Source organism: Puccinia triticina, chromosome 6A (assembly GCF_026914185.1).
Source record: "Puccinia triticina chromosome 6A, complete sequence".
Classification (NCBI taxonomy): Eukaryota; Fungi; Basidiomycota; class Pucciniomycetes; order Pucciniales; family Pucciniaceae; genus Puccinia; species Puccinia triticina.
In genome coordinates, this window is record NC_070563.1 from 2,618,700 (window position 1) to 2,640,886 (window position 22,187).

General features: G+C 44.4%; 5 protein-coding genes across 5 annotated transcripts; 3 read left to right on the forward strand and 2 right to left on the reverse strand.

Annotated features, from left to right (window-relative positions):
* Nucleotides 1–5,073: 5,073 nt before the first annotated feature.
* PtA15_6A350 (uncharacterized protein) lies at nucleotides 5,074–6,300 on the reverse strand (the record flags this gene model as incomplete). The annotated part of the gene is made up of 6 exons (XM_053170046.1): nucleotides 5,074–5,224; nucleotides 5,327–5,648; nucleotides 5,765–5,807; nucleotides 5,880–5,919; nucleotides 6,054–6,098; nucleotides 6,167–6,300. 6 exons carry the CDS (start codon nucleotides 6,298–6,300, stop codon nucleotides 5,074–5,076), a joined length of 735 nt encoding a protein of 244 aa, XP_053021276.1.
* A 538-nt stretch (nucleotides 6,301–6,838) lies between these two features.
* PtA15_6A351 (uncharacterized protein) lies at nucleotides 6,839–8,359 on the forward strand (the record flags this gene model as incomplete). Its single annotated transcript, XM_053170047.1, has 3 exons — nucleotides 6,839–7,606; nucleotides 7,694–7,893; nucleotides 7,987–8,359. The coding sequence occupies 3 exons, from the start codon at nucleotides 6,839–6,841 to the stop codon at nucleotides 8,357–8,359; spliced, it is 1,341 nt and encodes a 446-aa protein (XP_053021277.1).
* Nucleotides 8,360–17,180: 8,821 nt separating this feature from the next.
* Nucleotides 17,181–17,892, forward strand: PtA15_6A352 (uncharacterized protein; the record flags this gene model as incomplete). Its single annotated transcript, XM_053170048.1, has 2 exons — nucleotides 17,181–17,415; nucleotides 17,516–17,892. The coding sequence occupies 2 exons, from the start codon at nucleotides 17,181–17,183 to the stop codon at nucleotides 17,890–17,892; spliced, it is 612 nt and encodes a 203-aa protein (XP_053021278.1).
* A 1,033-nt stretch (nucleotides 17,893–18,925) lies between these two features.
* PtA15_6A353 (uncharacterized protein) lies at nucleotides 18,926–20,647 on the reverse strand (the record flags this gene model as incomplete). Its single annotated transcript, XM_053170049.1, has 6 exons — nucleotides 18,926–19,151; nucleotides 19,226–19,297; nucleotides 19,382–19,906; nucleotides 20,105–20,205; nucleotides 20,321–20,463; nucleotides 20,542–20,647. The coding sequence occupies 6 exons, from the start codon at nucleotides 20,645–20,647 to the stop codon at nucleotides 18,926–18,928; spliced, it is 1,173 nt and encodes a 390-aa protein (XP_053021279.1).
* Nucleotides 20,648–20,869: 222 nt separating this feature from the next.
* PtA15_6A354 (uncharacterized protein) lies at nucleotides 20,870–21,524 on the forward strand (the record flags this gene model as incomplete). Its single annotated transcript, XM_053170050.1, has 2 exons — nucleotides 20,870–20,986; nucleotides 21,099–21,524. 2 exons carry the CDS (start codon nucleotides 20,870–20,872, stop codon nucleotides 21,522–21,524), a joined length of 543 nt encoding a protein of 180 aa, XP_053021280.1.
* Nucleotides 21,525–22,187: the final 663 nt, after the last annotated feature.

Below are 22,187 nucleotides of genomic sequence, written 5' to 3' on the forward strand. Positions count from 1 at the left end.
ATGTAAATCCCCTCTGAATTCCGTGATCACTCCTCTCCTTGGAGTTAAGGATCCCTCAGGTCCTTGACTCGAAGGAGGGAGCTGATCCCTGTAATATAAAAGGGGAGGTCTCTCACCTGTAGAGATTCCTCCCCCAAGATTATTATCATACAAACCCGCCAACCTTACTATAAATCAATAGCGAGTGGGGTTTTCAATAATCAACTAACCTTATCTTTTCCTTTACAGCTACTTTGACCTCAACTTGTGTAATTTCTAGGTACAGGTGATTGTCATGATTCATCACACCTGTAACCTAGAAAATAACCTCCCTTTGCTCGAAGCTACGGCGCTTGGCTTGAGTTATTGCCGCGTCCCCTTACATTTGTAAGGGAGCTAGCCCCTCCGCTGTTCAGCGTTGAGGTGAGGTTTATTCCCACTGGCTTTTCAAGCTATAGTGCGGTCCATTTTGCGCTAACAGCCTTCTAGGCCGTTATTGTGCGAACCAAAACCCTTTCAACTCCTTGTCACCAAAGTGACAGGAGCTGACACTAATCTTGAGGTAATTGTGTGGTCTATCTGCCCATGGGCAGATCTTACCAAAATTCCAGCATTGAGGGGTAAGCTTAGGTAAGTTTCCCTGGGCCACAAAGTACCCACTTCTGAAGGAGGGTCTGATGCAAATACAGAACTTTTCTGCAAGAGAGGTACAAAAAATTTACTGATGAATACAACCCAATATATCTCCCCTTTTGAATCAATTGGGATTTATTTGACATTCAGGGTGGCATTAACAAGCAAGAACCCCCAAACATGCCAGTTTTTTTCTCTTTCTAATTTTTAGCATTTTGCTTGCACACTGCAAAAATAACTGGGTCAACTGCTCAGTTTCTGACATGCAAGAACCCTGAAGAAGCTTGTGATGTTACCTGGGCCCAGCCTTACTCAAGATTTGACTCAGCCCAAGTTTGAATTCACAGTTATCATGTACATTGCACAGCAACTGTGCCAACAAAATCACTGACATATCCAGGTGTAATGACAATGGAAAATTGAATTGATTATCCTAAATGTAGTGATTTTTTCAGTGCTGCTACTCAAGTGAAAAGTGAAAGAATGCAAAAGACTAGGATTTATTTCTTATGTTAGTCTTTGCTTGTAGCTACAATATTCTGTACTTAAGTTAAGAATGAGGGAAACTGTTAAACAGCTATTTACCTAGGAGTAGACGTTTGACCGCTCTCTACTCAAATGATAACAATAATAAGAAAACAGTTGATCAAGATTTCAACTGTGTGAGTTTTGCAGCTGATCTGTTTCCAACATTTCTAGTTAGCTTAGTTTCCTTGTGAGGCTGGGTGGACAGACATTGTCTTCCTTACTTGGTCTGCCTTGATGAGTCTATAGATCAAATTGATCCTTCTCGTTTGCTTTGGAAAAGTGGCGAAGGAGGATTGTGATATTATCTATAACAGTGACACAACTCCTTTTTAGCCTTTTGCTTTTCTTGAGCTTAGCTCGGAACCATTTCAACTCACCGACTTTCTTTCCTTCTTTGTTAGGGAAATCAGCTTGTTTGGTCTGTTCTACTTTGACTTTGTCTAGAGAAATGAGAACGGTGCTTTTCGCCACACATCTAGTTATTCCATAGAGAAAGAAAGACAAAGCTGCTCACCTTCGGTGCTGGCTGTGATTCAATCTCTAAGTGACTGAGGACCGGGATTTACCACTGATCTGAGCTTGCGTGTTGCGGAGGAAGTATCTGCATTCATCGTGACAATTCAGTCAGTATTTTCTTCCTCATGCCACAGCTTGGACTGCAGAACAGGATTGCTTTGCTTACCTGTTGCCGCAGCTGTTTTAGCTCCCAGCACCTTTCTCAATTTATGAGAAAGGTACTGTTCACCTAGACGTGAATTCTCACAAAAAGTGTGGATTTCTAAATGGAGATACACATGTTGTGTCAAATGAGTAAACCGCCAGGATTCCCTGACCTTTTCTGAGAACCAAAAATTATTTGGGAGATGAGTTTCATTCCTGTGGGTTCTTGTTCAGCCTTAATAAATTCCCGCACAGCTATAAGATAACCCATGTGTGTACATAATCCTCCAGGCTTACAGGGAAAAAATCCTTATGGGTAATGTCATACAACAGACAATGGGCTGACTTTCTAGACGAAAGGACCAATCATTTTCTTCAAGTTTTGTTTGGCCAATAAACAGTCTCAGCCGTTCATATTAGTCTCCAGCACCAAGTGGTCAATAACCCTCTTCTCAACCTCTTGCCTAAGCCTTTAAACACATCTAGTCAGATACTCCAATATTGGCTAGCACAAATTCTGAATCACTGAGACAAGATCATATCATCAATCTCTCACTTCAAGTCTTGATCAATATTCCACATCTTTCCGGTGCATGACCTTGAAGCAAACACCCCTTGCCTTGCTCACGGTCATCTAGTGGCCACTTTGCCATCCAAGCCTCTTAGGACTCAACAGGCACCCCAGGTTCCTCTTTCATTATGCACCCCCTTTCTGCCTCATCTTATGGAATACCTGCATGTGTGCGCTCTCCATATATATTGCAACCTGTTATATGATTTCCTTTTCCCTCATCAAATTAAGATTTTAAGTCCTCAGCCTCTTGGTTGCCTTCTTGTGGATTCTGCCATTCCTAGTCCCCTTCTAGTGTTCTGACTGAAAACCTTGCCTAGCAAAAAGACTTCTTGTATCCAAAGTAGAAGATACTTTGAACTCAGCCTTCATCACTGTTAGTATCTCTTCCAGATACCCTTGATCTTCATCCAAGTGCCCACCTGCCTGCCTTTACCAGGCGCTGTGTGACAGGTAAGTAGGTATGTACCAAATTGCTGGTGAGTCCCCTGACCTTTTCTGAAACCCAAAAATTATTTGTAAGATGACTCCATCTCCGTGGGTTCTTATTCAGGCTATATTAATTCCCACAGCTGTAAGATATAATCCTCAAGGCTTGCCAGGGAAAAATCCTTATTGGAAGTAGGTGTTTACCAACTACATAGCTGGTGAGTTTCCTTGAAAATTTTAGACACTGTTCTAAAAATCAGTACCATGTTGTCACACATCACACATGGTGCCTACAAGCAACAGTGAAAAAAAAAATGCAAAACATGTATTGTATCGTTATATACATTTTATTGTATTTATTTTTGAATACAAAATGTCTTGGCATATTTGTAGGGTCACCCTTTATGCACTCCAAAAAAACACCACATGCACAACAAAAAGGAGTGCATTGTTGTGCACTCCAAGGATTCTGGTGTGTACAATTATGCACTCCAAAGATGTTGGTATGCACACTGATGCACTCCAAGAAACTTGGAGTGCATATCCATGACTCCAAAGCCCATGTTTTTTTTTGGAGTCCATTAGTGTGCACTCCAAATTACTTGGAGTGCATTTTGCTGTACTCCAAATGTATTGGTGTACACACACCCATCACCTCCGCTTCTTTCCAAGTGCTTGTTCCCTACTAGCCACCTTCACCCATCTCATCAACCAACCATCACCTTGGCTTTTTTCCGCTTGTTCCCTGCTAGCCACCTTCACCGGCCTCATCAACCAAACCACAAACATGTTGAAAACCAATAACACTGGATCAAACACACCAACAAACGGTGTAATGGTCACTCTGGAAGTCTGGAATCAAATGCAAGCCCTTCTTGCTATGTATCCGGTACCAAATCAAGGTATTTGTGGAGAGTAAGAGGTTTGATCTTGTCGTTATTTGAATAGAACAACAAGGCCATACCTCTACTTACTGATTTTGGATGGAGGTTGTGTCTCCTGACGGAGACATAGTCTTGTCCAAAGCTGAATGTACGCTCCACATTGACCGTGGTTGCTACATATAAGCAATGATCAATAAGCAAGCAAGAAGTTTCTATGATTGATTGCAATCTCACCTGGGCAGCACATAACATCCAGGGCCATCTGTAAGAGGCCATTGTGAGTATAGCTGTTTCTCTTCTGCTCGCTCCACCAAGCAAGACCGTTTACCAGTGCCCTGTCATCCAAAAACAGGCCGCCTGAGAGCCAAATATCCAATGGGTCCGTTGATGATTTGGCTGATCTGGCAACAGCCACTGCAAGTGCACCTAACCCTGCCAAAACACCAGGCTGTTGTACAGGATGTGGTGACATTCAAGTGATCAGCTGTCACCACATGTCAATTAAGTAATACATTATTTTTTTGTCTGAAATGCTTTTTGAGGGGCGGGTATCCGCTGATACCCACGCAGGTATCCGCTGATACCCACGCAGGTATCCAACCAAACACAGGGGCATCCACCAGCGGATGCGGATGTCAAGAATTGGGGGAAATGGGCCTCAGATACCCAAACAAGTGCAGGTTTCCAGATTCAAAAAGGCCATCTCTAGAACCAATTCAATATTGGCTGATCTCAACCAATGAAATATAAATCCAACAAACCTACCATGGATTCATATTGTATGGCTTGAGATTAACCAAAGTTACAAGTGCATCCCAGTTCTGTCCGTAGGCCATGATACAGAGTCCAAATCAAAAGACTTGTGTTGAGATAATGGAGCTAGAGACAAAGGCAGCATCACTCATTGAAGGGAATATAGGGTGAGATGGACTGAATTTCACAGACTCAAAGTATTGTGACACTTGAGGGGTGCAAACTAAAAGGTGTAATTTGAATTCAGTGAGCAAGAAACCAATCCAGAGTAGAGCATAATACATGATTGTGTTTGAATCTTTGGTTGGAGTATCAACTAACTATAAGCATACCAACATAAGAAAAGACAACACTGACCAAAAGTTAAAAAAAAAGATAACACAGAGAATAATTACAATCAGATGGATCAAGTACATGGAAGGATTTTTAAAGAAATTATTCTCATTTCATCAACAAACAAAGGCCAAGGAACTGAAGGGGGATGTGTGGTTTGAGTGTTTTTGTTCTTTCTTTTGTAGATGCGGCAATCCAATTGATCAACTGATACAATTTTATAATTTGATGAATTTGTTTTCTTTGAAGGGGGATTTTTTTTTTTGATTTCTGGATGAAAGATGATGTGAACACTGCGTGTCTTTAGACCCCATTGGGGACCGCAGGGACTACCTCAGAGTTGGATGAATCGCTTAATTGGTCAGATTCAGCGGTAGATTCGACGGTGGCTTCGCTTTCGATCTCTTCTTTTTCAGCCAGTTCACGAGCTTTCTTCATCGCCTCAGCCTCGTTACTACACAAAAAACAAAAAGGAGGCCAGGATAAGAAAGCGCCAGAGTCATCATCAAAGTAATCGACCAAGGTTTCATCTTTGATCGGTTTGTGAACTACGTACCCGTAGTGACCCTTTCTAGCTCGAAGAAACGCATCATGTTTTGCCCGAGCATCCGGGTCCAGATCCGCCCCATCCTCCTCATCATCTAATGCATCGTCACCGGCAGTGGATGATGGGCCGACTGGGGGCTGAACCAGCACTTGTCTTCTTTCAGTAGACCCTGAACCACGTCGGGATGATGAGGATGAAAAGCGACGCATGGATGATGATGGGTTTTGGGATTGATCTTCGTCTGTGGCCATCGGTTCTTCATGGATAGCGGAGGCTTGATGGGAAGATGATGAGGACGATGACGCGCGACCGAGATCGAAATCAGGAATAGCTGTGATTCATGACGATCGAGTGTAGATGGTAAGATTAAAATCGGCTTGGAATTGAAGTAAGAGATAATTGCAGACTCGTAGATTAACGTCCAAGAGATGTAAATGGGTACTCAACATTCCAGATCCATCACCTCATCAGTTTCTGCATTGTAGCGAACCTTCAAGAGAGAAAAAAAAATACGGGTCAACAACTTGTGCTATTGTCATACATGGAGAAGAAGGATGATTACAAATGGAGTCTTAGGTTCGGTGATCTTCATCGTGGAATCTCTGTTTCGGGGAAGAAGCAAGCAACAAGAAATCCATGTCAATCAATTGAATTTCTGGCGATAGATGTCCGTTGAAGCCACGAAGGCGTGAGATAGATCAAAAGAAACGATAAGAGTAAGGCTGCTCAGACAGACCGATTAAGATCGTTCAACGCCAAGTTTGGTTCATCCCATGTTAAGCTATAACAGAAAGGACAGAGTTGATGAGTCAAGGGCCTGTTGTCGGGCCTGGTTGATTGGAGACGCACTGGGGTGAGCGAGACTCCTGTGGGCCGATTTTGTTCTTCAGGATACCTTTGGGTGAGAGGACCGAGGTAGAATTGGCTCTGTTGGTCATGAGCGCCGACCGGGCAGTGTGAGCACTCGATTCGGTTTCGGCCATGCTTGGTGGTGAAGTCTGAAGGGGTGTGTGTGGAGGGAGCGGTTCCAAGCAGCGCTTGATGTTTGATGTTTGATGTTGATGTTGTTGTTGTTCTCGGACACTCTGACTCGACTCACTCGCCGGTTATATAGGAATTCCCATATTTGAATTGCCCATAACCTGGCCCTGAGCTCGGCGGCCGGATGACCTCATTGAGTGCATCAGCATATCCTCTATGATCTTGCCATCGCAGTCATGGGGCTCAGACATCCAACATCACTCTTGACCCTTCTTAAACAAAGAAATATATAAATAGGTATTTAAAATACAACTTTAAAGCTGGACCACAAAGTTCCGAATGTCTCCTGATCAATTAGCTGTGGGGCCGAATGATCGTGCCGAGAAGAGGAATCGAACCCAGGATACCTCCCTGCCGTGACTTTTGCGAGCCCGAAGCACTGCGGGGTGTGGCTGCGGAGAAAACCTTGCCCGTTTGTGGGTGGTTGAACTACAAAATTATTCCTCAGAGCACCAACAGTCGATCTTGCACTTCTCGATCATGAAGCGACCAGCCCACCAATCACAGCCATCGGGGACATCGACGCCGTCAGGTCCAAAATCCAAGAAAGTCCGCAACCCTGCCAAGCCATCTCAACCAGAAGCTGTCGCCATTCGCTCGCCTCCCAAGCCGAATTCTATAACCATCGTTATCGGCACATATGAGCACATTCTCTATGGGCTCAACCTGACTTTTCCTCCTTCTCCGGCTATCCCGACCTTCACCACCTTATTCCATTTCGTCGCACATCGCAGTCCGCTCAACGTCCTCGCCGTACCATCGTATCCTGCCACGCCGATATTAGCCAGTAGTGCTGCAGACTCGCCGCTTACTTTGTGGTCGTTATCGAAACGACGATGTCTTGGGACACTATCATGCGGGGTGCTTGCCACCGACGCTGGTGGGGCTGGTCGCGAGCCTGGTGTAAGGATAGCCCGGTTCGATCGTTCAGGCAAGATTCTAGTCGTGGGCGACGAAACAGGCGGTATGACGGTCTATCGAACGAGTGATTGGGCATTGGTCCGAAAATTCTCTGGGGGCGGGAAAGGTCGAGTCAACGATCTGGCCATCGAACCCCAAAAAGGCCGCATCATGCTCAGTGTCGGTCAAGATCGTTGTCTTCGGATGTGGGATCTCAGCGGGGGGAAAGATAAGGGGAAACCGATGGCGAGTGTCCGGCTAGGAACAGAAGCTGATTGTATCGGTTGGAGTCCAAGTGGAAAAAAAATGGTCGTGGTTACTGGGACAATCGTCACTGTTTATGACATAGTTGAGTGCTGTGATCTACGAAGAATCAATAAGAATCTCATCGAGCTGAGACAAGATTCGCCTCGCCTGGTTTTTGCCTCATCCTAGATGATGGCACCCCTATTCACCTTCACCTCTCCCCGAGGTCGAGTCCACGATGCCAAGTTTTTCATCGACAAACGATCCGAAGAATATTTGATTTTGGCTTGCGATGATTCAGTTGGTCGGATTTTTCATTTAGGCCAATCAACCGTCAACAGCGACACTGAACCGCAATGCGTAGCTGAATTACTCGGTCACTCCAATCGGTAAGTCAAACTTCTCTTTCTCTTTTGTTTGTTCTGACGCTTCTTTTTTTTATGGCTAACATTTCCGGTTTCAAATTGATCATTTTCACTCAGACTCAAATCCGTCGAGTTGGTCAATCTGCAGAATGAAGATGACGCCACCTATGCCGTAACAATATCAAGTGATGGGTTCTGTCATGTCTACCAATTTCTGTCGGAGCAATGGGACGATCCGGATGGTCCTCATGAACTCGAGCCAGTTGCAAAATATGACACGGGAGGGTGCCGACTCACGTGTTTGTCAGCAGTTGCAGTTGCCAGTGGTCACGATTCTCAAGAAGAACAGATTGCTCAAGAAGATGTTGCTCAAGAATCAGGCGAGGATGACGCGGATGAGTGGTCGGGGATCGACTTGCAGGCGAATGGTGAAGAGATATCATTAGATGATTCGGGTAGCGATCCATCATGCGATTCAGAACCGAACTAGCTCGGACAGACCCAGTTACTCAGAGACATTGTCCTTTTGTTTATTCATATCATCCTAATCGGAAGTGCCCATCGGAATTACAGATATACAACCAATTTTTAATGATTCTCACTGACTCGAAATACAATGCTTCATTTGGTGAGGCAAAACCCAGGTTGAGGCATCCCAGCAGGCCACTCTCTTCAGGGGAATTGCGAAATTCATCAACAGTGCCTGTCACTGTCAACAAGGCAAACACTGGGAGTATATAGCCTTGGATTGTGAGAAAGCTCAAAATGTGGGTGCTCACAATCATCATGCTGACTGCGGAATTCGTTCCACAGAAGAGATGTTGAAGAGAACAATCAACGGAAGCTTATATTTCATCATATCTACATTTATTGCCAGTCAAGTAGAAAGGGGATGGCAGGATGGAGGGAATGTTGTACTCCATTCCTAGGCATGAAAAACGTGGTAACACAACAAGCCAGGCGGGTGGGGTTAGCCAGTAGTACGATCGCTTTAGGAGATTTCCGAGAAGGAAAACCACTTCTGCACCGATAGCGCCCATATATCCATTGGAGAGGGATAACGAGCGACTCGATCGGGTTCCATCTGGAGAAGTGTTGTTTGACAAGGAAGAAGGGGAGGCGCCCGTCGGGCTGGTCCTCAGGACGGAATATATAGCGAGGAACGAGAGGCGCAGCTTGTGGGTGCAGAGCTTACATAATTGCATATTCAAAATGTGAACGCCCGATGAGAATATCCGAAGCCTCGGTTTTGTCAAGAAGCGCAACCCTGGCCGCCAGTACAGCCAGTAATCCGGAAGCTCAGGAGATCCTACGGATTGTAGGATCAAGCTTGATCACTCGACAGCTGCGCCAAGCTTAACTAAATACATAAGCCTCTCGGAGGAGGCACAAATTGTTTACAACTCTCCTACAACTTGGTATCACCTCATAATCCAAATCCCAGTTGACCATGTCTAGCCCTTGATCTCAGCTGTCTGGTACATGTTTTTTCAAGTAAATTCAAAGAACTGACTGCTCAGCAGCCATTCTTGTAAGGGCATTTTCTGAGCAATGTGACAGACCCGCCGGGCCAAAGTTACAGGTCAAGTTCGGACTCTTTCATATGGTTTCAGCCTTGCAAGGCCTCGCAAGCCACACTTCAATTTTTTTTTCCAAGGGATGGGGGTACGTGGTCGGGCCAACCCAAAGCCAACCCAAGACCCGTTGGGTTTTGGGTTGGATTTGGGCACGTTCTTAAAGAAAATGGCAAGACCAGAAGTAAAATCGTTGGGTTGGGTTTGGGCAGCCTATTTTCTAATCTGGTCAGCCTGCGACCCAACTAAGACGCCTCCAACAGTCAAGTTCGCCTAATAGGTTGGGTTGACCCAACCCAAAATAGTATGACATTGGGTTGGGTTTGGGCAGAATATTTTCAAATCTGCCCCAACCCAACCCAACCCACACTAAATGTTGGGTTGGGTTTGGGTGCTGTTTTGCAACCCAAACCCAATATCAGCCTTAGAGATACATCAAGTATCCAAAAGACTGCAATGACTTAGTAAATAATAATAATTAGTGAATTATTATTGCAGAATCAGATTCCTCATCATAAATTAAGGGGGTTCACCCACTCAAAGTAACCCCTTATTCCTATTCCTTCATGTACTATTTGTACAAATAAGAATTGGCCCCAGAAAGCGCCCAAAAAAGGTATTGCATACAAAAAATTAGTAAAATAAACAAAGTACATAAAAATAAACTATTGTACATTGAAGAGTAATATTACTTGTGTAAAAAACCCTGTGAAAGCATTATGTAGACTTCTACTGAAGCTCTTTCACATGACAATTGGTTATAAACATGTCATGTGACAGAGTCAGGGAAATTAGTCTATTATAATACAAATAAATTACCCACAGCCAAGCCTTGTTCACGGCTACACCTCAGGATACTCCCATAGGGAGAAAAGGACTTAGTGGTTGCGCCCACTGAAGTCCCCTCTATAAATAGAGGCCTATTTGGCCCTCAGGAAAAGATCCCCCAGACCGTTCACCACCCATAAACTGTAAGTTGCCGTGAATATTCTCCTCTGCTACTACTGTAGCCCCTTTTCCCTTTAAACCATCCCCAGCACGCAAAATCCACTGGATTAATCCCTTTAAATATCAAAAATCCCTTATTAGCATATTTAAAGCTTTATCCTTATAAGTAGTTGCCGTAAGACCTCCGCCTCTGTCAAGCAGCCAATCAGTTTAAGCGCTTACCACCTACTTTTTACGCCAAATTTATTCCCTGTAATTAATAATTATATATTACGGACTTACTTCGCGCACTGCGAAAAACACTTCGCGCACTGCACAGTGCGCGGATTCCCAAACACTTCGCGCACTGCGGGTAAACTACGCAAATTTTTGGAGATTTTTCTTGACAAATCAATAGACAGGCTTCTCATTGGACTCTCTGAATTTTTTGGAAGTTTTTCAAAGCATTCTTCTATGTTTAAAAGAATCATTAAAAACCAGAAGAAATGTAGGATTTGGGCGCCTAAAAAACAAGGTTCCCATAGACCAAAAATTCTGAATCATTTTTTGAGTAATGTAACATGTAAGAACAGCTACTTCAAAAAATTTCAGCCACTGTGTGCAAGCATACAGGTCTGAAAAATAAGAAACTTGACCACATATTAGCACATTGCATCCAAATTATCCTCATTTTTCAGACCTGTATGCTTGCACGAAGTGGCTGAAAAGCTTTGAAGTAGCTGCTCTTACATGTTTCATTACTCAAAAAATTATTTGAATTTTTTGGGTTATGGGAACCTTGTTTCTTAGGCGCCCAAATCCTACATTTCTTCTGGTTTTTAATGATTTTTTTAAACATAGAAGAGTGCTTTGAAAAACTTCCAAAAAATTCAGAGAGGCCAATTAGAAGCCTTTCAATTGATTTGTCAAGAAAAACCTCCAAAAAGTTGCGTAGTTTACCCGCAGTGCGCGAAGTGTTTGGGAATCCGCGCACTGTGCAGTGCGCGAAGTGTTTTTCGCAGTGCGCAAAGTAAGTCCGTATATATTATCAATTACATAATAAATCTTCCTTTTTTAAAGAGTGCTTAAAACCCTTGTAGTGGCCATGTTTACCACATAACAAGTTTAGTAATTTACATTACTAGTGTTTACATCAGCACAGTTATAGTGCTAGGGCCCAAAACCCTTAATTTTGACGGGTTTTTTACCCCAAGCTTCATAAACAGAGCTGTCACCCAACCCGTTTACACCTTGAGTGTACGGTGATATGGGGGTTAGAAGGAATTTTTATATTTTTGGCTGGGCAGCCTCAAGCCAGATGTTGGAAATTGTTAGTGTAGTACGGTACAAGAAAGATTACAAACCCATATTCATGTACTTAGAACTAAACCTAGTTAGTGGGACCGGGGAATCTTCCCCTGGTTAGGTCTAGTCTCATGTGGTCAATCCCGCGCCCCGGCTCCAATCTTTTTCCTCACCGAGATTGGAGACCAGGATCCGTCAGTGCCAATAGCTGATCTGCAACAGGACTGTATTGACCAGGTATGTAGTTTTCTCCCCACTCCCCATGCAATCTATACCGAGATTGGAGACCGGGATTTGTCAGCGCCAATAGCTACAGGCATCTTATAGAAATTAGGCACAAGTCCCTCCCACAAGCGGGAGGGAGTTTGGTGGCGGGAGCACAGGGAGGGACTTGTGTTAAGCTTGCAGCTGAGCACAGTTTGAACTTGAACAAGTCCCTCTGCTGCAAAGCGTGATCTTGCCTACATGCATAGCCACTCAAGCAGAGGGTCCAGGGGACCTCGCGGGGAGTTCTCTCCGTAGGGGAGGCTTATGTACTTGCTATGCCTCAATTTTGGCAGGAGTAGAATTGATATTTAGTGCAAAAAAAAACAAAAACAGTGCTATCAAGTGTAATAAAAACATGAAAAAAGAGATTGAATAGACAATCTTGTAGCATTTATTTCTGTGCAAGTTTGGACACAGCCTATCAATCAGAATATTGCAATCCCTAGGGACAAGAGTGTCCCAAAATCTAGGTCAAGGATGCAAAACAAGATCCCAAACCATGTATTAATTTTTGGAGATCTGCATTTGGTGACTTGGATTACTGGGCAGATACTCAACAGCCTGATGTTTTCTGGAACCATTACCAGTTTTGAAAAATTCACTGGTAGCATGCTTCAAGTAGTATCTGTACTTTGATGGGTTTGATGCTGGTGTTGATGAATGTGTCTGGCCAGATCTGGCCAGAGGGAAGCATGCTGATGATCTTAGATTACATGCAATGTGTCAAGAATCTGCATAGAACCTAGAAAGCAGCCAGATTGATGGATACACAGGATCTGCAAGCAATACAGCCTTGTGAATCCTTGTGCAGGTCCATTTCTTGGAGGTCTTTTTTCAAAAATTTATTCAAAATACATCAGTCAGGATGAAAACTTTCTGAGTAGACAAAATTGTAGAGGAGATGCCAAAGGGTCAGAAAGCTGTGGTTCAGACCCTTTGAGGTGCTGGGGGCGGATCTATTAAAAGTTAAAAAAACCTTACAGTCATTTGGTACTTTCTGCTCCCCTATGAAATTGGGGATAACATGCAAGTCCCTCCTTGCGGGAGGTGCTGCTTTGTGGCCAGCCAAAGCAAGCCTCCCACCAGGGGGACTTGTGTTAAGTTAGTGATCTTGCAAGGCAACCACCCTCTGAAATTTGAAGTACAAAGACATATTTAAGTATTTAGATCATAACAATGCAAGTGGGAAACAGGCTCTGCAGCCTTTTTCCTGGACACATGTGCAGGCAAGTGGCACATACTGAACCTAACAGGTCAGTTTATGTAAAACACACTTGCAAGGAGGGACTTGCGCGCTATCAGCCCCCTTTTTGGAGCCAAGATTTGACTGGTGTTTGGGGGGAGGAAATTTTGAAGCACTACAATTCCTTTCCCTCAAAGCTTTTTTTGGGCCATTAAAGAAGGTTAGGTCACTTTCACTGTCAATCCCACAAAAATAAGGTGGTTAAAATCCTGCCACCAAAAAAAAATCCACACAGCAACAGTGGGTAGTTACGTTACCGATAACAGTAATATAACAGTTATGTTACGGTTTTTAAGCCTTTATTGTTACAGTTACTCATAAAGGTGGTGCGCTATGTTATCGCGCCACTTCTTGGACCATTTTTTTCTGTTTGTTACGTTATCCAGGCCCGCGGCGCGCCAGATAACAAGCTGATTTCAGAGCCAAAACGGCCCTTGAGGGCTTGTTATTGCGTTATCCAAGCAATAACGTAGCGTAACCGTGTAAGACTCAAAAGTGGTTGTGAAACCCTTTTGCTGAATGGAGAAGGGGATGATGGAGGTGCAAACTCTGCCCTTCTATACTATCAGATAACAAGACCCACCAAGCTAAGCTTGGCAAGTTTTAATCAAGTGACCCAATGGTTTGGGGGCCGGCAGTGCTCTCTTCAAAAAATACCCGTTGGGTATTCTCGGGTATAAAAGCCGGGACACTCTGCTGATCTCACGGGGACCAACGGGTATTTGGTCTCAGGGGTTGAGCACACCGGCCTTGCGCCGCTGCAAGGCGCAATGCCAGTGTGCTCAACTTTTTGCGCCATCTGGCCGCCCAAGGCGCGGCATGAATAGGCATCTGGGTGCTCACACCTGATGCCAAAGCCCTGGGGAAGTTGTCTCAGGCATAAACAACCCAAAGTCCAATAAATAGGCGTAAGAGACCGGGTACCCGGGGGTATACCCTATAGTTCTGGGGTATATCCGCGGGTACCTGCCGCGAAAAATACCCGCATCTACCCGTCTACCCAACCCGTTATCCGCGGGTATTTCCACGGGAGCAAAACCTCTGGTTTTACTCCTTGGGTATTCCCGACGGGTATTACCACGGCAGGGCTGGAGGCTCTCGGGTATCACCCGGGGTCCAGCCCTAAGTCAGGGAATTCAGGGTTCAATGACTACAAGACATATGATCAGACTGTAGACATACATAACTAGACACCTCACAGCCTATGATGTGTGAAAAAAAAGAGCAGAAACATTATAAGGGATCTGGCAATTTGGGGTGAGTAAGAAGAAAGAGGCAAAGTTTCAACAGGTGGCCACTGTGCTATGCTATTAATTCTGCTTAAATCACCACACCCACAAGTTGATCCATGTGTATGTAGTCTATATAAGCTAGTTAGACTACAAGGAAATCAGTTATCAATCCTGACCAGCTTGATCTCTTGTACGCACTTGAACCCACACATAGTTCTTATCTACGAAGGCACTTAAGCCCCTTTGAAGTAAGTCTCATGGGTGTATTCATCACGTGCAACCCCCGGTGGTTCAAAATATTTTGCCAAGATGGGGGGCAAACTTTGGTTGCACATGATAAATTCACCCATTTATCACATATCAACATCACCACTGCTGCACTGAGCTACAAAAAGTAAAGAAATAGAGAAGATTGTCACAAGCATAGTGGACACACAAAACGGGTGACAGAAGATTGAAAAGAACAATTTTTTTTTGGGAGAACAAAGACATGTGAAAATCCAACAAATTCAATCCTGATCCAAGGGGAATAACATCATTTTTGAGCATTATTGATTCTGGTGCTGATTTCCTGAGTTCCACCAAAATTTGAGCCTGTTCCCTGATACCTTTCCAAGTCTCTGATCCTCTGATTCCGCAATCTTCATAGCTTGAACCTTGTGTTTCCCTTCTCCCCCATTCTTCAGACCTTATTTCTTCAATTCTAATTCCTCCAATTCCACCAAGGGTATCCATTCCCTCTGTCATCTCAAACCAATCCACCCCCACCTACACTATCTATCATATTGATCCTTTGTCTGCTTAAGACTTTATTGACTGCCACAAGGGCCGCTACACAGCACTTTCCCCTCACCTTGCTGCCTAAAGTCTGAAACCGTAGGATATCTATGGTGTGTGTACTCCATGAACATTTGAGTACACACCTGACCACTCCAAGTTCCATGGAGAGCACAGGTGTGTACTCCATGGGATTTGGAGTGCGTGGGTGTGCACTCCAGGAACCTTGGTGTACATTTTTATGCACTCCAACCTTTTGGAGTGCACAGCAATGCACACCTTTTTGGTGTGCATGTGGTAATTTCTTGGAGTGCATACAGGCTGACCCTTATAAAAAACTGGGGTTTGCCCGCTGCAACCGACACCGTGAAGCATGGGCAAGAATCCAACATTTGTTCATTTCCATCGAGTATGTAGGAGAGACGTTGGAGCACTGCTTCTCAGTCGATCCCGACATGAGCGTTGTTTCTATGGGCCATTCAAACCAGTTTTAGCGATTTCCGAGCTTTTTCTGCCCTTGCCGTAGCGAAAGACCTTGGCAACAACCCCTAACGGCGGGCAGCAGTGCTTGAGTTTTAGCACCGTCGAGCTCATGCGAGGCACATTAGAGCCTGGAAATCTTGACTAAGGATTGGGCTATGCCTTCCAATCTATTATACCTTATCACTCTTTTTCCTACCCTCATTCTACTTCACGATACGCACAGCATTGAACAAAATGAATGCTTTGAAATTCTTAATTGTGACCAGTCTGCTAGCCCACGGCTGTTCCTCTAGCCTTGCTTCTTTAAGAGATCTGGAACACGTTGGGTCTCCAACAAAGTAAGCTAAGTTTTTTTTAGCTATTGCGCACTCTTTTTTTCCTTTTTAGTCGTCAATTCTAGCGTTGGCGACTTTTTTTACTCGGTGAAAATTTGCAAGGACTATACAAATCATCGCTTACAAGTTCTTCTTGATCTGGATCAGCCTAAAAGCTTACAACTCTATTTCAAAAGCTCCAAAGCTCTTCCCGGATCAAGTGAAGACAGTTGACTCAAAAAGATAGTAAGCCCGCCGTTCTTTCAGAATTTACACTTGCCGTCATTCTTTTTCAATTTTCAGTGCTACCGTTAGAGCCAGTTTATAGCTATGCAGCAGTGTGACTAATTGCCGATTCTTCTTCATCTTGATCAGCCCGCCAGACTACCATTTCACAGAGTTTCCAAATGATACTCCTGTGGGGAAAGGAAAACCAGTCTATCCTCAAATTAAAAGAAAGTAAGCCTAAATACTTTACTCCAGCTGTTGCAATTGGCACTATCTATAAATCTCTTTCAATATCCAGTGTTGGCACTGGTAGGAAAACCCCTACTCAATCCAATAGGCATTCCTGAGACCATTCCGGAGCCTCGAGGGCAAATTTTGTCAGGCCACCTGACCAGGAAGCGACGTGAATAGCTCATCCTACTACTGGTCAACCCTCAAAAAGTTTGCTCGCATGGCTATTTAAATATTTGCTTGCATATATTATTTTTTTATATTATTTCTCTGTATCCCTCTCGGAGCTTCAATGACCTTTGTCCAATTAGCGATATAATTGTGTTTCCCAGCCCAACTCAATCTTTAATTGAAATTCTTGTTAATCCATTCTAGAAAATGAAAAGAAATCATTTTGTTGGTTCGTGTGCATTGATGTTTTTTTAATGGATTCGATAGGTTCAGGAAAGCAAAATGGACGGAACGCGAAAATCAAGTGGTTAATTCTGGACAACATTTACCGGCATACCGGCCCCAGGATTGGGGCTTTTCCCCAGCAGACCCTAAGCTAATTGAGGTAATGATCTTGATTCTCCACTCCACTTGATGGTTCTAATTCTATTTATTGGTGTGCTACATAAGCTATCCAAATGGACAATCTAACTCGACTTATTTCCTGAGTATTCTTCGACACAAGGTGCCAGCCAGCCAGCTGATGTGAACTCCTCTTGCTTTGATTTTAATGTCTTGCATGTCGGCCGTGATATTTAATTTCTTACCGCAGACAAAGAGCCAGAAAAACGCCCGTCGTGTTACGGTGTTGCGCGGCGCGGCCGCCCGCCAGGGTCTCAATATGATGAAACTGCGCAACAAAGCTTCCCTTGCCTCCAACCCCAAGTTAGCCAAGTCACTTAAAAAGCAAGCTGAACGCCATCAGCTGGCACGAGATCGACTCAATGATGAAGCAGCAGCATTGATCTACAAAGGTGAGTGACTGCTCCTTTCTAAGAACTTGCAATTTCAAGACACTGCTTCAAAATTTAGTGGACAATGTGACACCTACTCAAAGCTGAACCTTTTTCACAGAACATAATCAGAATTCGCTTCCTGGTACATCTGACCTCCACAATCTCTACGCAAGGGAAGCCAAAATGTATGCCAATGAGGCTATCGATCAAGCGAAGAAGGCAGGAACCCCGGAGTGGTTAGTATTCATCGTCGGGAAGGGGAAACATTCTCCAAACGGTGAGGCCCAGTTGAGGCCGGTGATTGTGGAACTGGTCCAGACAAAAAATCTAGAGCATGAAATTCCGAACGGAAATGAAGGCAGGATACTTGTCAGAGTAAACCCTCCGCAGGCAGAGGTTGTTCCCACAGAACGTCCTAGTGTTTTCGACCGTATCGGTTTCACAAAACGTCGCAGCGTTTTCGACCGTATTGATTCCACAAAACATCGCACATAACGTTTTGGACCGTATTACCTTCCGATAATCTTAGGGAAAAATAAGTTTACCGTTCGTCAGCCTCCCAACAACAAACAATGCAAGAAAATTTTGTTACTTAATTTGACAAGTGGTTAACATTCCTTTCTGCAAAGTCTTCTCACCCATTCAATCTTGCAAATTTCTGCTGAAAACTTAAGTGAAACCCACTCCTGTTATTTACTGCAGCTTTGGCACTATCTATATAGGTATCTTTATTTCAAGGACATGCTTGATTAACTCTAGCAGTACTATCTATAGAATACAAATAGCTGTTTTTGACATGGGAGGAATTCCCACTGACCTGAAAGTGCCTTCTAGATCCAAATTGAGACAGATTAAATACTGCTCCCAGATCTATGATAGTTTCCCGTGGTACCAGTTTTTCAAACCTATATGGGATGTCTTCCATAATTGTTTAACGCTTCACTACACTACTGGCCAAGTGGCGCTAAAGCTTTGAAACTCTGGAGAGGATTCTAACCATCACATGTATATTGTTGTGGGGTGTACAAACAGTCAAGAGGTGGGAGCGGGCCAGTAATGAAGATCAAGGGTTTCTCTCTATTCTGCTGAGTGACAACATATGATACATGGATGATGAATACCTTTCCGAGTAGAAATTGAATAATTCCAAGCACATTTGATTCCAGCAGGAACAATCCAACGAGTTTGAGAATTATAGGAGATTATAGACAAAGCACTCACTTGGGCACACAGAAATTGAAAAGCATTGTTCAACCCTCCCTCCATGTACTCCACACTGTCAAAATAGAAATGTGTTGAAAAACTGGATTCCGTTAAAACGCTTAACAAAAACGAGACTGCTTTTACATGTTTATGTACAATTTTTGGGTCTGGGCACAACCAATCTAGATGGTGAACATTGATCTGAATGGTAGCAGACAATGAGGTGCGAAAATCTGCGATGAAAACAGGCCGGGCCTCGCCCATGTCTCTGCAATCTGTGGGTCAATGGATAGTCTTCTGACAGTAGCCGCTGAAGACAGTTTCGCTAGAGTCCAAGATTGTCGGTTGATGATTTCGGCTGATTAAGTGCGATATTTTCCAAGCCATCTTCAATCTCAGCAGTGGATGTCTGTTCCTGGTCGGACACTCCTTGGACCTTTTGAAGAGCATCCGGAGTCTGTGATCGCGTCTCGCTATTGGAAGGGAGATTGGACGAGACAAGTGATGATATGGACAGCTCAGCATCTTCTTTGAGCATCTGCTTCCGCAACCTACTCCCAGTGCGCCAAGTCAGAAATTGCTGCTGAGGATCAATGATGAAAAGATGACAGGAGAGATGATTGACCTCTGTGCGTTCTGACGATGCTTCTTACTACGCTCATGATTATCCCATGCCCCTTGACTTTTGAAATCTTTGCTGCAAGCAGCACAATACCAATCATTAACCGGGGCTTCTGGTTCTTCTTCTTCTTCTTCTTCTGATTGCTCCTCTGTTGCCGACTCGGCTTGGCCATCCTCAGTACCCGAACTTTCCTTTCTCTCGTCCTTCTGACGTTGCCAGGCTTGCTCGCGAAACTGGCGGGCCTCGTCTTCTCTTTCCTTGGCCCTTCGTTCGGCAACCTCGCGCAGCTCACGCTTGATCCGTTGGATCTCCTGGGCTCGCCATCTTTCCGGATTGCTGGCCGCACTGGCGGCAAAGCGTGGGTCGCGTTTCTTGACAAAACTGACCAGGCTCCGGATCGTTTCGTTGTATTCCCGTCGGGCGTTCTCTCGTTCACGTTGGTTCTCCTTTTCGATCAGTCGCTTGATCCGACGGTCAACTTGTTGATTTGTCCGATGAGGCTCAACCCATTCAAAGCTCTTCTGGGTGGCGAAATTAGTCCAGGACGAATAGAAATGTTTTAGAGCTCGTGTTCCATCAATATCGTGGTCGTAACTCGATCCACTGGTACCAAAGGAAGGATAGACAATTGTTGTGTCCTTTCTTGCAATTTTTTCTTCAACCGATAACTGGTTGAAAAGGTTTCTGTAGATTGTGAAAAAAGATGTAGCTGAATCTGACAAATCGCCCTTCCAGAGCGTCGAATCGAAAAATTTAAGCAGTTGTTTTGAGGTGATACCCGGGTTAAGTGACGAGCGAGAGGTGGTCGGCTTGAGATGAGTCGGGTCAAAGTCATCCAAACCTGCCCAAAACCGAGTTGATAAGGATCATTATTCCGGCCACTGAAAGGCAAACGATCTTGATGACATACCATCATCGTTCGCATTTAAGAGCTCATCACGATGTCTATCATAAAACGCACGCTCGTCTTCATCGCTCAAGATCTAAGCCAGATGAGAAACAAAGGAAAACCCCCTTCCACAACTTTTGTCAGTTGACAAAGACAAGAAGGATTTCTTTTTTTTTGGGTGTTCACTTTTGAATGAATTGGGAACATACCTCATAGGCTTGTTGAATCTTAGCAAACATTTTAGTTGCATTTTCAACATTGTCGTAATTCTTATCCGGATGGTGAACCAGGGCTTGTTTCCTGAACGCCTTCTTGATCTCTTCACTCGAGGCATCTGGGCTAACTTGCAAGACTGTGTAAATCGAGTTGAAAGTTAGTTAGGATGTTGTATCTTCCGGCTCTGATTGAATTTTAAAAATGAGCACCAAACTTTGGTAAAGATCCTCCGTTGAATCTTCGCTTGCATTATTCCCGCTCGATGGATTCTCGCCAGCCGTCCTTGGGCCACCATCGGGCCGAGATTCATTGGCGCCCATTCTTCTTCCCAGTAACGATGTATTCGGCCTTCCGATGCCTTGGCTGGATCAGGATGCTTGACTGGATGTTGGACTGGGCGTGACTTGGTGACTGTTGAATAATGGATTTTTAGGTGGGCACAACTTTCGCACGGGACAGGTCCCTGACATCTTCGTGAACCCCGCAGAAGATGCCTGCCAGCTCAGGCTTGCTGGACTCTACATAAAACCGCTGAATTGGCAATGGGTGGCATGTCGTCCGAAGATTGGCTCGAAGAATCTCTTCAAGTTCCTCAGCACCAGGGCCACCAACAAATCTCGGAAGTCGAGTACACCCGATTGGCTGAACAATTCCACACGGTTGAGTCCTCGTATCTCTCTTCCCTCATCAATCTTTGTGCATACGTCTAAGACAGCCTGGTTTCAAAATCGGACGCTGATCTCGGTCATCTTCTTCGTCTGCCTTCCCTAGACAGGCTATCGGGAGGGTATTCACAAAGGGAAAGACGCTGCGATACAGGAAGGATTCAACAATGGTTTTGCGGCGGGAGCTCAGCGAGGGAAACGATTGGGCTCACTCCGAGGACGAGCATCGGCAACGTTGAACATACTCCTAAAGCATATGGAAGAAGACGCTCGGGTACATCGAGTACGCCAATTGATCAGAGAACTTAACCAGTATGGGACCGCCCAAGATCCAAATCATCCAACACAAGGGAACGCACTTGAAGACTTGACCAGCCGAATGGATGGATTGATGGCCCCATCCAATCCTGCCCAATCTCAACCTGTCACACAACAGTATCAAGATGAGCAAGATAATCAACTTCTCGACCGATGTCAATTCGAACTGGATGCTATTCTAGCTAGTATGAACATCTGGTTACCAAGCCTTTGATTGCAATAAATCTCTCTGGAAGTATAGCTCCTTAGAGATGGTCTACTTACATTGCCTCCAAGAAAAAAACAGGATTGCATCATGAGTAATGTATTGGGACGTAAAAAGCCAATTCGATATCCCCACATTACATTCCATTGCATTACACCTGCCTTCATACTCCATGATCTCACAAGCCTCTAATAGGTCATGAGTATCTCTTCGCGCTGAAACATTTTCCGTTGTAAAGTTTCTGAATAAACAATATTTCCTGTTACTGCGTGGCGCAATTGGTGTAGCAATATTGTTTCTTTCTTCTATGCGTGTTTTGTGTAGTTCGCATCGAGGAAGGATGTTGGCCAGTAATTGTATGTCACACTGCATAGTGAAATTAGAATAGAAATAATGGATCAGAACAATCTGTGCTTTCCTTAGAGTCAAGCCCAACAAACAGCCAGTATGATGATAGAGAAATGGTCGAATTTAGGACCGGTAGGAAGCCTTACTTAGCACACTTCCCTCTCCACAGGCCTGGGCTGGCGTGACGGTGCACGAATAGAAGCGAGCCACCTGCAATATACGATATGGGCATATGAATTTCAATTGGCTTAATGAGATCGGCCTGATAAACAAAGTCCCCCAGACTTCAGTGGTGGTGAGCTGATCTGGCGGGGTGATCCTCCC